The 14,123-nt window shown below is 37.7% G+C and overlaps 1 protein-coding gene across 1 annotated transcript; it reads right to left on the bottom strand.

Moving 5' to 3' along the window:
• LOC109721869 lies at positions 1,614–4,209 on the bottom strand. The gene is made up of 3 exons (XM_020249667.1): positions 3,999–4,209; positions 3,111–3,906; positions 1,614–2,430 (listed from the first exon to the last, which is right to left on the bottom strand). The coding sequence occupies exons 2-3, from the start codon at positions 3,280–3,282 to the stop codon at positions 2,147–2,149; spliced, it is 456 nt and encodes a 151-aa protein (XP_020105256.1). The 5' UTR covers positions 3,283–3,906; positions 3,999–4,209; the 3' UTR covers positions 1,614–2,146.

Genomic DNA, 14,123 nt, shown 5'->3' with positions numbered 1-14,123 from the left:
TGAATCAGGCCCATTGTATGGATGATGGTAAGGTGCATAAGTATGTGGTTTTATCCAATCAGAGGAGAGTTTCATATCATAGCTTTGTGGTTGGAGAGAAGGCTTTGGTTGGTGAAGGGTTTTGGGATCATAAGAAGAATCTGCTCTGCGTTGTTGCCTGTAAATTGTAATGTAGTGGGTTCTAAGGGTTCTATTATGGGCCTATCAGTTGGTGATTGTTCATTTCGGATGAGTTTGTGGTTCCTGGCCGTGCGGTCGATTAGCAGTAGTAGCTCTGTTCAAGGCTGTGTTTGGAGTGTTTGACGTGAGGACGATTCAGATGATTATAGTATGATGTCATTTTGGAGCATTGGACATTTCAAGGGAAATCTTCGGGTATTGACATAAAACTACGCCATGGCAGATGCCATGAAGAAATCCTGTGTGAAGGACGGCCTAACGAATAGAAGTGCTGCAATATTTCCTGACGGGAGACCTTTCCGAGATCTGCGATTGTGGTTTTCAGTGATAAATACGGGAGAAGTTGCTCAGGGGTGTGGAGCCCCAGTTACAATTGATCAGGTGTTTTTAGGTGAATATCCATACCCGGACGAATCATCCCATTCGGTTGGAGTGGATCCATTCCCTCATAAGCCTTGGAGGGAGATGCATCTTGGTGTGGTGAACGTAAGCTGCAAGATAAGCAAAAATTTTCAAACTGCGTCCTTGGATACGAAGGAACCGACAGAAATTTCAGCAGAAGGAACATACAATTCTGGATCTGGTTTGCTTTGCTTAATAGGTTGTCGATACGTAGACTCCTTTGAGGATGCCAAAGAAACAAGAAATAAGGATTCTATGGACTGTGAAATTGTCATAAATATCCGGTACACTCCTCTGAATGCAGAGGCTGGAGAGAAATTGAAAGGCATGATTAACTGTAGGAGAGAAAAAGCGGACCCATTCTTCTTTGATCCATCCATAAGATATTTACACACCTCAAGCAGCTGAATCAAGCTGGAGAATGAATGTATTTACGCATCTCGAGCAATTGAATCAAATCTGGAGAATGGACTCAATAATCACCCAGGTCTGTATTCTCTATATTTGTTGATTTGTATTTACTGACCACATTTGTATCACTACCGTTGCATATAATTAGAGAATAACTAATAATTTCCAGAAGTGAACATGTTCTAAACAAACAAATAAAATGTGTTCGGTCTCTTCTCTCGGTTTATTGAGTTGCTTTTTTTTTTGTCGGGCTTTTGTTAATCTATGTTAACATTTTATTGTTGCTTCTTTTGATCTGTCTTGAAGGTGGCGTGTAGCTTTATGTTTCAATTTTTCTAGTCCAGCAAGCAGTGAGCCATACTAGTAGCTTCTGATGCTTGTGATTGTTTGTTCCATGACCATGAGAGACCACCAGGAGTAAATACAAACTAGAGAAGCCGTCCCAGACCCTAAAGAACAGCCATATGATTTAGTTGCCATTATTTGCCTTATTTTATATTTGTATCCTTGAATAGTTTTATTTAATTTCTCAAACACCCCGGATTAGAGTCCACCAGAAGTTCATTTTGGCTACGATACTAAGTTGTCGTGTAGTTCTTGTTAAATATAAGGATTAGTTGTTAACTATTGATAAAGTACATAGCCAAATTTAACCATTAACAGCAGCAAGAAGGGAGCCATGACACAACAGCTACTCTGCTATAACTTAGTCAACAGTATCGTTTGCTTGTTGCTAGTTTACTGATTTGCTGACATTCTTTTCACAGGTACAATTACACAAACACTATCATATATACTTAGCAAAGCTACAGTGATATACAAACTAAGATACACTTGGACACAAACCATCCATTATGTAGTACTTTACGAGGGTAACATCTATGGATAGCCCTTGTACCATCCAGATATTACAACTTCGTTCCTGCACTTTTTAATGTTTTAATCCCTGAACCCTCACATATATTGCATTTCAGGCTCTGGTCATTTTAAATAATTGAGCCATTTTATAGGTGAAAGGATAAAGTCGCCATTCTATAAGATAGTGGAAATGTGAAAGCTTTCGAACTGAAGTGCTTAGGTGAAAAGTACAGGACCAAATAAAGTTGTGCAATAGCAGGATGGTAATTAAGAGGACCAGCCCTAGATGTTTACCTCAAATGCAAAGCTGGGATCTTTCAAAGCACTTGAGGAAGCCAAGAGCAGCTTCCTTGGCCTTCTCCGGCGGCGGGACGGCAGGAGAAACAGGCTCGAACTCGGCCTTCCATTCAGCGATGCACTGCTCGTTCTCCTTCCCTGAGACAGGAAGGAAGGAGAAGGTTACGCGGTACGGGTCGTACATGCCCCTCAGCTCGCCGCCGACCACACGGTACGACATGCACCGCCCAGGTTCCACCTTCTCTATCCTCTGCATCGATTCCTTCACGTAACCATGCAGTGCTGCGTCCGTCGAGCAATCATGTTAGCTCTCTTCGTTTTTATGCGAGGTAAATCATAAAAGAATCATTTAGTTTCTCTATAAAAACTTCAAGCATCAGTGGACAGGGTTTTCTATATGCCCAAAGCATGAAACTAAGGTTGTTTTCCACAACTTTAAGCTATGTAGAGAACAGTTTCTAGTACTTTTTCGCGTGAAGATTTGTTCTAATGAAAGGAAATTCGCCAAGTATTTTACCTATGACAAAATGATCTCAACACATTTGAGTGGAGAACTGGAGTCTATTTGGCTTTAGCTAGAGTTCTGATAATTAGAGAATGATTAAAAGCTCAGCTCTCTACTATTCGTAAGTATCAAAATTTCAAGTTCTCACTTTGTGTCCTTAGTAGCTTATTTATTAGCTCCTTGCCAAAGAAAAAGCTCAAGAAAGAAAAGTTCTGTTTGTCAATCACCTAGTTGTTTTTAGAGAGTAGAGAAGTTTCACAAGTATGTGCATTTAAAGCTTTATAAAGAGTACTTCTTCGGTGCACTAGAGTTACTTGGAAAATCATTTCTATTTGCAGCAGAAGGAAGATTTTTAAATTAAAGCTTTTGTGTTTAGGATCCACAAAGTGTTCAAGGTATCTATCACAATGAAAGTTTCAGAGCTTATTTGCTAAAAGAGCATGGCATCTGCTTTTACCAGGTCCAAGTTTGAAGAGCCTCAGGCTCCCTGGAGTGCCATCTCCTTGTATGTACTCGGCACTGGCGAGCATATCCGGCTCAATCTTGCTCAACACCTCATTGTTTGTGAACATCTCCCATGCCTTCTTTGCTGGAATACTGAGTACAACTTCCCCTCTCATGGTCTTCATCTCCCCCCCTCTCTCTCTCTCTCTCTCTCTCTCTCTTTGTTCTCTTTTAGTGGTGCTTTACTTTGTTATATAGGAAATCAAAGTCACAGGTCAAGAGACAAGTGACAAAGATCTTTTTCTAGAAAGACATTTTTTATACCAAAATAGTCTTTGAATATCAAAAAGTTTATGAAAAAGGCAAGCAGAAAAAGCTCCACCCCACACTTTAATTCTTCCATCTTAATCCACATAGATTCCCAGTATCCATTTAAGAATATTTTTTTTACTCTCCCTCGTGGTCCTTTCTAGATGTGAATCTTTTCAACATCCTCTTTATGTTTCTTTATTTTTATAATGGAAGTTACACTACATTTGGTGAGTGGTTGTTGGATCAGTAGAGTATATTTCGGGGGTGCAGACACATGGAAGATATTGTAAATCTTGAAAAGGTTTCGGTGGCAAACCAAATCGATTCACGACTAAGACCGATTCTCTCGACCACTTCAAATGGCCTGATGTTGGAGCGTTAGAAGGCCCTCGTGGACGATCTGAAGACACGTGAATCAATCTCTACGATCCGGAACTCATCGCATTTTAGCGCAAGTCGCTTTCGCAAAAAATACGAACGAATACCTCCGCTGTGTTCTACAAGAGAATAAAACATATTAGAGTTAAAGTAGTTCTAGAATGGATGATCCTCGAGAAATAGGGAGTCACAATATGAGTACTATAGCAACCATCGCTGCGGAAGACGTGAGTCGGCCAAATTAAAGTTGGCAGAGTTTCGCCCGTTTGATCTGCCTAAGTATGATGACGACAAACGAGATCTAGGTCAAGTTGAGGAGGGGATTACAAAGATGGAGAGGTTTTTTTTCGAAGACTTGCCACCCCGAAGACGGAGAAGGTGATGCTGGCGGCTGGCCTCTCACTACTTGGAAGAGGCGGCGGATCAACGGTCTGTATCAATATTGGAGAGGCAGCCCGTTGGTGCGCTACGGATGCAGTTGAAGAATTTTCATACTTTTCCCTTCTCCGCTTTCTTTCCTGACAGCGTTAAATCTAAGCTGGAGAACGAGCTCAACCATATTTATCAAAGGACGAGGAGTATAAGCGAGTATAAGCAGTCGTTCGGTCGGCTTTACCAATCGTGTCCTTTATACTCTTCGAGCTGTGTGAGATACGAGGGCTTCACTCGACTGACACTCGTAGAGATGGTACAAAGATTCGTCAAATACGTCCTATGATGATGTGGTCGAGCATGTCTGAACTACCGAGAGGGTCTGCGAGCTAGGGCGATGAGCTGTACTCCTAAAACTCAGGACCGCTTCCTCTCGTACCATGTTAAAGAAATTATTTTTCTCCGAAAGCTTATGCTATTATAGATAGATAAATATTTTTTAATATTCATATATTCAGCTTACACAACTGTAACTTTACATAATATATAATTAATTCAAACTAATTTGACTCGATCAAGATTAGGTTTTGTGATGTGAAAATATCTCCAAACCTTACACAATATATTAGCCCTCAAATTCGAGTGAAAAAAAAGAACAAACGATGAATACTTAAAAGGGGCCTCAGTTTGGGCTTCTAAGTGCCAATCCGATGAGTCATAGTTAAATCTCGCGTCTACGGCAAAAACCCTAATGTTTACCTTTTAAACGTTGGTATTTTGTGTAAAAACATCTAGTAATTATGAGCCCACCACAGATAGATCAAGTTAATACTACTTAAAAGAAGTATAAACAAAACTAAACTCAAGCTTTAAACTCTAACTTAGAGCTATTAAAGTAATGGTGCTGGAAAGTAAGTAAATTTGAAAATTTTGAATAATAGCCGAAAATAAATAAGAAAAAACCCTTATATTTTATCATGAAAAAATAAACTGTAGACTGAATAAGTTATACTTTTTTAGATATCTTATCATACTCCTTATCCATCAAATACTATACTTACTAGCCCTGACTACTTGCGTATATTGTGAGCAAGCCACAATACAATATATGCAACAAATTTTATGCAAGATTAGTTAAATAGTCAATGATTATACATATAGAGAGAGAAAGAGATTATATATATAGAGAGAGAAAGAGATAGTTATGTATGTGTTCGGAGAAGTATGGTGACCTCAGTGTTATTAAATCATTTTCGATATTGTGACTTTCAAATCAACGATTGGCTCTAATAAACTGATTTAAAGTATTTAAAATACGTTAAATATTTTACAATTTTTTAACATAATTTGCCTAGCCCAAAATAAACTAATAAATATTTTATACAAAAAGACACTTTTAAAAGAAATTAATTTTTATGTAGCCTAAAAAGGAAATATTCCAAAGCAACTATATCAGTACTCTGTTTTTCTTTTTCTTTTTCTTAAGATGGATTTTGAACTGTTGGCGTAAACTTAACTAAGGCTTAGGGGTATTTTACCATCATCATTTCTCACCGCACGTAATGTAATCTTTCCGCAATCCCAAATAAAGCCTAAGTATGCTTATAATTGCTTCTTATCTAAAAAAACACCAAGTTGTTCTTTCCCTTCATTAAAAAAAAAAGGAAAATGCAAAGGTAAATATGTATGGAGACCCCCTCAACTACAGAACATTTTGAAATGGACCCCTTAATTTTAATTCAATTTTTGAAATTAACTGAATTTTAGTTAAAATAATTATAAATTTTGTCAAATTCATCACCAAAGTTAAAGATATCTTTGACCACTCTCTAGCAAATAAAACTAGATCGATTAAAGATTTGACTGAAACTAAGTAGAGGTGAGGGGCTATTTCAGAAGTTATTATAGTTAAGGCGCTCTTCATACATTTTCACCAAAAACTTTTCCTTTTTTTTTTTTTTTTTTTTTTTTTTTTTTTCTCTCAGCTCCATGGTACCCAAAATTCCTCAAATAATTCTAATAATAATAAATAGGGATAATTGTTTTTGGCTCTTTGGAAAGATATCAAATAACAAATATTTTCCTTTAAAACTTAAGTTATTATATTTATCTCTCTAAAAGTCCTTCATTTGCAAAAATATTCTTCTGTTACCGAAATTTAGAAAACTATGACTTAAAAAAGCTAAGTACAATTAGCTAAAAGCTAAAATAACCTTTTTACCGTATATATATATATATATATATATANTTACCGTATATATATATATATATATATATATATATATATATATATAATTTGTATTCTAATGTTAAATTTTCGTCATCTGTCTCACCCTCTCCTTTTTATCTATGGCAACAGTAAAACCTACAACAGCGGCAACGTCGAAGGTGAGATTCTCAGTCGCGGCAAAAATGAGGTATGCCACACATGCTGCGGCAAAGGCTAGGAGAGAGAGAGAGAGAGAAAGAAAAATAATTTTTTATAGGGACAAATTTATAAGAGTAAAATGGTAATTTTATGCACCCATCTTTAAAAAAAATTAATGGCAAATCAAATGGCGGGGACATATCCGAATGAACTAGAACTTTTGAAAAAATATATTTGCAAATCAGAAAATTTTTAAAGAAATAAATTTAATAACTTAAGTTTTGTATGGATATATTTACTATTTCACACCTTTGCAGGAATATGTACGAAATTAATCCTTAATACTAATAAATATAAGAAAAAACTTGAAATACCACCCCTGTGGTTTCACACTTTCTTACTTTAGTACCCAGTGGTTTAAAGTGTATGAATTTAGTGTCCTGTGATTTTATTTTTATTTTTTTATTATCAATTCTACTAATTTTTTTCGTTAAATCAGTGACAAAGTTAAAACTAAAGAGTATTAAAGCGAATATTCGATAAATCTATGTGGGGTATCTCAAGTTTTTTTGTATATAATTTAATAAAATATTAACGGAAAAGCTGACGAAAAGATAAAAATAAAACCACATGACACTAACTTGATACACTTTAAATCACAGGGTACTAAAGTGAGAACTTGCGAAACCACGGGGGTGATATTTGAAGTTTATCCTAAATATAATAACAATAATAATAATATTAATTTGCTCAAACCTCTCCGCCTCTTCCCTTGGCGCCGATTACCCTCAACTCTTTGCATCTCAGTAAAATCTGTTGGGTTAGTGATATCAAATTCACTTATTAGCCTAATTGGTTTTATTTTGAGTTTGGTTCAACAACTCATGTAATGGGCTAGTTAGTATTTGGTTTGGGCTTTAGTTGACCCATTTGGTATGTTGGGCCAAGTGGTGTTAAGAGAGAACTCTTTGGGTTAGAGAGAGTGAATTCTCATTTTTTGCTCTCTAGGTTTTCCCTTTTCTTGTAATAGAGAAGAGAGGTGTAGAGAGGGTTGGAGAAGGAGCTCCCTTGTTCTTCTTGCTTGATTCAAAGACTTCCAAGGTAGATTGGAGGAATTCTAAGAGGTATTCCGAAGCGGGATTCGCAGAATCGGAAGGTGCTTCAAAGAAGGTGTAGCAAGAAGGGATTTCCATTGCAAGGTTGTAAGCCCATTATGATAGAGTGGTAATCTCTAACCAAATCTTGTAATCTCCTCATTTGATAGTGGATTTGATCTCTCCGTGCCCGTGGATGTAGCCCGGTTTGGGTGAACCACGTAAATCTTGTGTTGTTGTTGTGCTTGTGCTTGGATTTTTCTCTTTCAACTTTATTTACTCCAATCTTGCATATCTTGGTTGTGGATAATTTAGATACATCACATTTGCTTACTAGTGTGATTAGTATCTTGATAGTGAGGGTTCCGTCATTAGCTCACTACAATTGGTATCAGAGCTTCAAGGTTGAGTGCAAGGTGTTCGATAAATTGTCTCAATGGCAACAAATCGATTGGAAGTGGACAAATTTGATGGAAAGAGAAACTTTGAACTTTGGAAGTTAAAAGTTCATGATTTATTGGTACAACATGGACAATACAAGGCTCTACTTGGGAAAGATAAGAAGCCGGAGTGGATGACCGATGATGAATGCGAGGAGATGGACATGAAAGCTTTAGCCACCATTCGCATGTGCTTAGCGGATGAAGTTCTTTTCAATATAATTGGAGAGAAAACGGCTCTTGGATTATGGGCAAAGTTAGAGAGCTTGTACCAAAACAAGTCAATTACCAACCGGATTTTCTTGAAGAGACGGTTGTACTCTTTGAGAATAAAAGAAGGCACCAAGGTCTCCGATCACTTGAATGTATTCAACAACATTATTTGTGAGCTTGAGAGTATCGGGGAGAAGATGAAGGATGAAGATAAGGCCATCACTTTGTTATGCACATTGCCGGATTCCTATGAGACTTTGATTACAAGTTTAAGTTGCACTAAAGAAGATTCTCTTAACTTGGACACCGTTTGTGGTGCATTGTTGGCCGATGAACTTCGAAAGAAAGTAACTTTGGGGAGTTCGAAGGGTGAAACAGAAGCACTAGTAGTAAGAGGTCGTTATAAAGAACGTGAAAATATGTTAAAATATTTTTCAAGAAGTAAGTCAAAGAATAGATCAAAGTCTAGAAATCGGAATGACAAAAGGCTTTGTTGGTTTTGTGGCAAATCCGGACATATGAAGAAAGATTGTCTAAAAAGAAAAGGCTCCAATGGTGGAAGGGACAATGGTGAATCAAGAAGTAGTGAACAAAACTCGGAATCGAATAATGAAGCACATCAAGTTGAGGAAACAACATCGGGTGTTATTGATGACGAGGTCTTGATGGCGGGTTCTAGTTCGGTGTTTCATCAAAATTGGATTCTTGATAGTGGCGCTACTCATCATATGTGTCCACATCGTTCATGGTTTATTACATATGAGGAATGCGATAGTGGTATAATTTCGATAGGAAACAACTCAATATAGTAGAACGGTGGGAGTTGGTTCGGTGCGCTTGAGAATGTATGATGGAATGGTCTGAATACTTGAAAATGTGCTACATGTTCTGGATTTGAAGAAAGGTTTGATCTCTCTCTCCGAATTGGACAACAAAGGCTACAAATTTACGGGGGAAGGTGGAGTTATAAAAGTCTCCAAAGGTGCATTGGTTGTCATGAAAGGCATTCGGGTTGGAAACTTGTACAAGCTATTGGGGAGTACAATGACGGATGAAACTTATGCGGCGACGAAAAATGATGACCTTCCTTTCGATCCGACTATGGCATAGAAGGTTGGGTCATATGAGTGAGAAGGGTATGATGATTTTAGTAGAGAAGAAACTTATGCCGGATATTACTTTTAGTGACTCGGAATTTTGTGAACATTGTGTTTATGGAAAACATCACAAGCGAAGCTTCAAAGCCGGGAGTCATACAAGTAAAGGTATTCTTGACTACATTCATACGGATGTGTGGAGTTCTCCTACTACTTCATATGGTGGTGCCAATTATTATATATCATTTATTGATGACTTCTCACGGAAGGTTTGGGTGAAATTTCTCAAGTCGAAAGGTGAGGCATTTCAAGCATTTAAGCACTTCAAGGCCGAAGTAGAGAACCTCACCGGACGCCGCATTAAAGTTCTCCGATCGGACAATGGTTTGGAGTACAAATCTAAAGAGTTTGAGCTCTTTTGTAAAGAGAATGGCATCTCAAGACACTATACAAATCCGTATGATCCACAACAAAATGGGGTGGCCGAGAGGATGAACCGTACATTGATGGAGCTTGCTCGTAGCATGTTGAGCAATGCCGGTTTGGAGCACGAGTTATGGGCCGAGGTCGTATCCATGGCTTATTATCTTGTCAACCGCTCACCTTCCATGTCTATAAATGGAAAGACATCGGAGGAGGTGTGGTTCGGAACTCCTTGTGATTATTCTAATCTAAAAATATTTGGTTGTTATGCTTATGCATTAGTTCCTAGTTGTCAAAGAACTAAGCTAAATCCAAGATCAAGAAAATGCATATTTGTTGGTTATACAAAAGGTGTGAAAGGATATCGGTTATGGGATCCGGTGGCTCACAAAATTATCACAAGTTGTGATGTTCATTTTGATGAATCAAATGTGTTGAAAAAGGGTGTAGAACATGAAAGCATCAAGGAGGAAGAAGTCCGGAATGATACTCAAAATTTTGAACTTCCATCTTCAACTTTCTCACCAAATGAAGACATTGAATCAGAAGATACACCGATTGAATATGGTGAGGTCGATGATCAAACCCATGAAAATTCCAATGAAGGAGAAAGTTCTCATGAAGGTGGAGAAATACATGACTTGCCTCGACTTCTACAAGAGAGCGGCACACACCTTTGCATTTGAAGGATTTTGTAGATCCAAATACATTTCGAGCACTAATTGTGGAACAAGAAGAGCCATGCACATTTCTAGAAGCCATAAATTCTATTGATGCAAAGCATTGGAAAGAAGCAATGGAGGAAGAAATTGTGGCACTTCACAAGAATGAAGCTTGGAATTTGGTGGAGTTAGAAAACGAGATCGTGTATATGGATCTCACCTTCAGTTCGGTACGAGCTGATTGGGATTGTATATATGAATCCCAGATCAGCCAGAAAACGAGATCGTGTATATGAATCTCACCTTCAGTTTAGCACGAGCTGATCAGGATTGGGTATATGAATCCCAGATCAATCGGAAAACGAGATCGTGTATATGGATCTCACTTTAGGAATGGGTTAGCTCGAGATTATGTATATGAATCTCAAGTTTAGGCTGATGGGGATTATGTATATGAATCCCGAATCAGTCTGGAAGTAAGATCGTGTATATTGATCTCACTTTGAGCCAATTAGGACTATGTATATGAGCCCTTAATCGGTGAGAGGTGAAAGCCCATTAAGCTGGAAGGAGTTATGTATATGAACTCCAGACCAGTGTAGAGGTGGAACCTTGTATATTGGTTCCACTTATATTAGCCTGAGATTCTGTATATGAATCTCGGTTAATCTGAGATTATGTATCTCAAATTATAGCTGATCTAGAATTGTGTATATGAATCCTAGATCAAGCTGGGTGGAGTTATGTATATATGAACTCCGGACCAGTGTAGAGGTAGAACCTTGTATATTGGTTCCACCTGTATTAGCCTGAGATTCTGTATATGAATCTCGGTTAATCTGAGATTATGTGTCTCAGATTATAACTGATCCAAAATTGTGTATATGATTCCTGGATCAGTTATAGTGTAGGTTGACTTAGGATTATGTATATGAATCCTAAGTTAAATACATGTCACCCCCATACGGGGACGAATTCGGTACATGTGCCGTTTAGTATAGTTATTTTAAAATAAACGGATAAAACAGAGAGGATATTAGGACTAAAGTTTTATTTTGTATTTGTTTAAAATAGAGATGGTACTTACTGGTGAGCGGGATCTTTGTGGGATGCCGCCCCGGCCAAGCAAGCGCCGTCTGTTCGTATACGTTACAGGCCCGTACATGTGTGGTACCGTTTGTAGTTCGATGGATGTTGTGAACTTATCCTTTGAGCTAAGTAGTTGAAGAAAAGGAGAAAGCAGAAACCTGAAACGAGCCTTCTATTAAATTTCACTCTGCGTTTACCACAGAAATGGCGGAAACGAAATGAGTACGGTTTGAACATATAGTTAAAAAGATGTTTAGGGAAAACATTTTCACTGTTACACGGTAAAACGGATAGGGCGGTTTAGAGGTACGGTTCTTAAACTGCACGGCTAGGCTTTAGAAAATGAAGTTTCCGAAATGAGTTAAGTAGGAACTCAAGTAACTAGAAATCAAACAGGAACGTATGATATTCGTACAGTAGGTGTATGTTGTGGTTTCGGTGTTTCCATGATAGAAACTTCTTAAAATTCATCTGTGTTACCAGTATGAATGAAGAAACCTTAGGTGCTGAATCGTATTTTCACAGTTTGAAAGCTATGGTAACAGAACTACGAACAAACTCAGGCATGTTATTAAAGAACTCGAACGTATGTTCTACAAGGAATAGGAAGAGATACTTCGGAACTCCAACTATGTATATTTGGAGACGAAGATTTAGAGGTACATTTCTACGGCAAAATTGTAGATTAACAAGTTCAAGGTTTAGTAAGTATCGTTGTTTTGATTCTTGTTCGACTTATCTTTGGTTAAATTGTTGCCCTCGTTTATGAAGTTTCTTTAGGTATGGAAGGAAAACACGCTTCGGAAATCGTTGGTTAGAACGAGATATGGAAACTTAACAGGGTAGCCAAGGAGAAAACTAAAACATGTGGGTGAACGTTGGTTAACGAAAGGCCGAGAAACCAGCCAAAGAGCCGGAAAGCAATTGGTTGCAAGTGGGTGTACAAAATCAAAAGAGGAACGATGGCGACAATTCAAAGTATGAGCAAGATTGGTTGCCTAAAGGCTTCGCACAAAAGGAAGGTATGGATCTTTGAAGTATTTGCTCCGTTGTTAAATTGGTTTCTATTCAGCTTCGTTCTTAGTTTTGTTGCTATGAATGATTTCGGAACTTGAACAATTAGATGTTAAAACGGCATCTTTACATGGAGATTTAGAAGCAGAGTTTATATGTATCAACCTCAAGGCTTCATAGAGAAGGATAAGGACATTGTATGCAAGCTCAGAAATTTTGTACGGACTCAAACAAGCATAAGACAATGGTTATCGAAGTTTGACACTTTTATGCTAAGTCGTGGATTCCAAAAGTAAGTATGACCATTGTGTCTACTTAAAATTCTTTCAAAGATAGTACCTTTGTGGCTTTGGTTGTTGTATGTAGAGATGACATGCTGTATAAGTATGCAGGACAAAACTAAAGATCAAATGAACTCAAGGATGAATTGAGTAAAGCCTTTGAAGTAAAAGATTTCGGACTCGGCACGTCAAATTGCTTGATGGAGATTTGGCGGGATAGGCAAATGGACATTGTCACTTTACAAAAGGGATTTGATAGAAAAATTGATATACAATTTGGCATTGAGTAAAGCAAAGGCTCGGTTAAAGACACCATTTGCGTCTCACTTTAAATATCTTCCGAGCAAAGTCAAAGCGAAAGAGGAAAAGAAGTTGATGAATCGGTCTTCCTATTCAAGTGTTGTAGGTAGTTGATGTTTGCCATGTGTGTAACATGCCGGACATTGCATATGCTTGTCTGCGCCGAACGAACCGGCCCGCGTAGGGTGTTTCTAGGCGGACAGTGGTCTTCATGGTAGAGATAAAATTTGTTTAGTTTTATTTTGAAATCAGGATTATTAGGTTCATGGTCTTCTAACAGACTCAGAATCTGTTGGTTAATTACCCCCACAACTTTTCGGTGTTAAGGAACCTCCGATTAAGAGACAAATATAAATGCTGTATAAAGAGACAAAATAGGCAATAAATTTTATTGATATGTTTGCCGTGTACATGGCTTAAGCAGGGGCATACCCCCCTGTACATAAATTGAATCCTAAGTATTATGTATTAGGATTCAGTTGGATGTGATATTGACTAGGTCCTTAGTATATGTGTTAAAACCTAGTCAATATTAGAATCTGTGTATTAGAGTCTAATTGGCTCTAGAGTATATGTCTTAGAGTCCGATTATGTTCCACCTGGTTATATGTTCCAAGATGGAGATTGTGACCAGAGCCTCAAGTATATATGTATTGAGGTGGTCGACTGATCCTAATATATGTGTTAAGATCAGTGATATTAACTCTATGTATTAGAGTCTAATTGGTCTAAGTATATGTCTTAGAGTCCGATTATATTCACCTTGGTTATATGTTCAAGGTGGAGATGTTGACCAGACCTCAAGTATTATGTATTGAGGAAGGTCGAATTACCGAAAGTGGAGAGGTGGCTAATTCCCGAGTATATGTATCAGGATTAACCGAGTTTCCTCAGTATATATGTGCTAGAATGAAGGTCTGACTAAGCGCTAAGTATATGTATTAGGGGTAGTCGGATTTGAACTCTAAGTATATGTATTACGA

This window comes from Ananas comosus, linkage group 16 (assembly GCF_001540865.1).
Source record: "Ananas comosus cultivar F153 linkage group 16, ASM154086v1, whole genome shotgun sequence".
Lineage (NCBI taxonomy): Eukaryota > Viridiplantae > Streptophyta > Magnoliopsida > Poales > Bromeliaceae > Ananas > Ananas comosus.
Note: the sequence above shows the minus strand (reverse complement) of the source record. Positions and strands in the feature narration are given on the sequence as shown.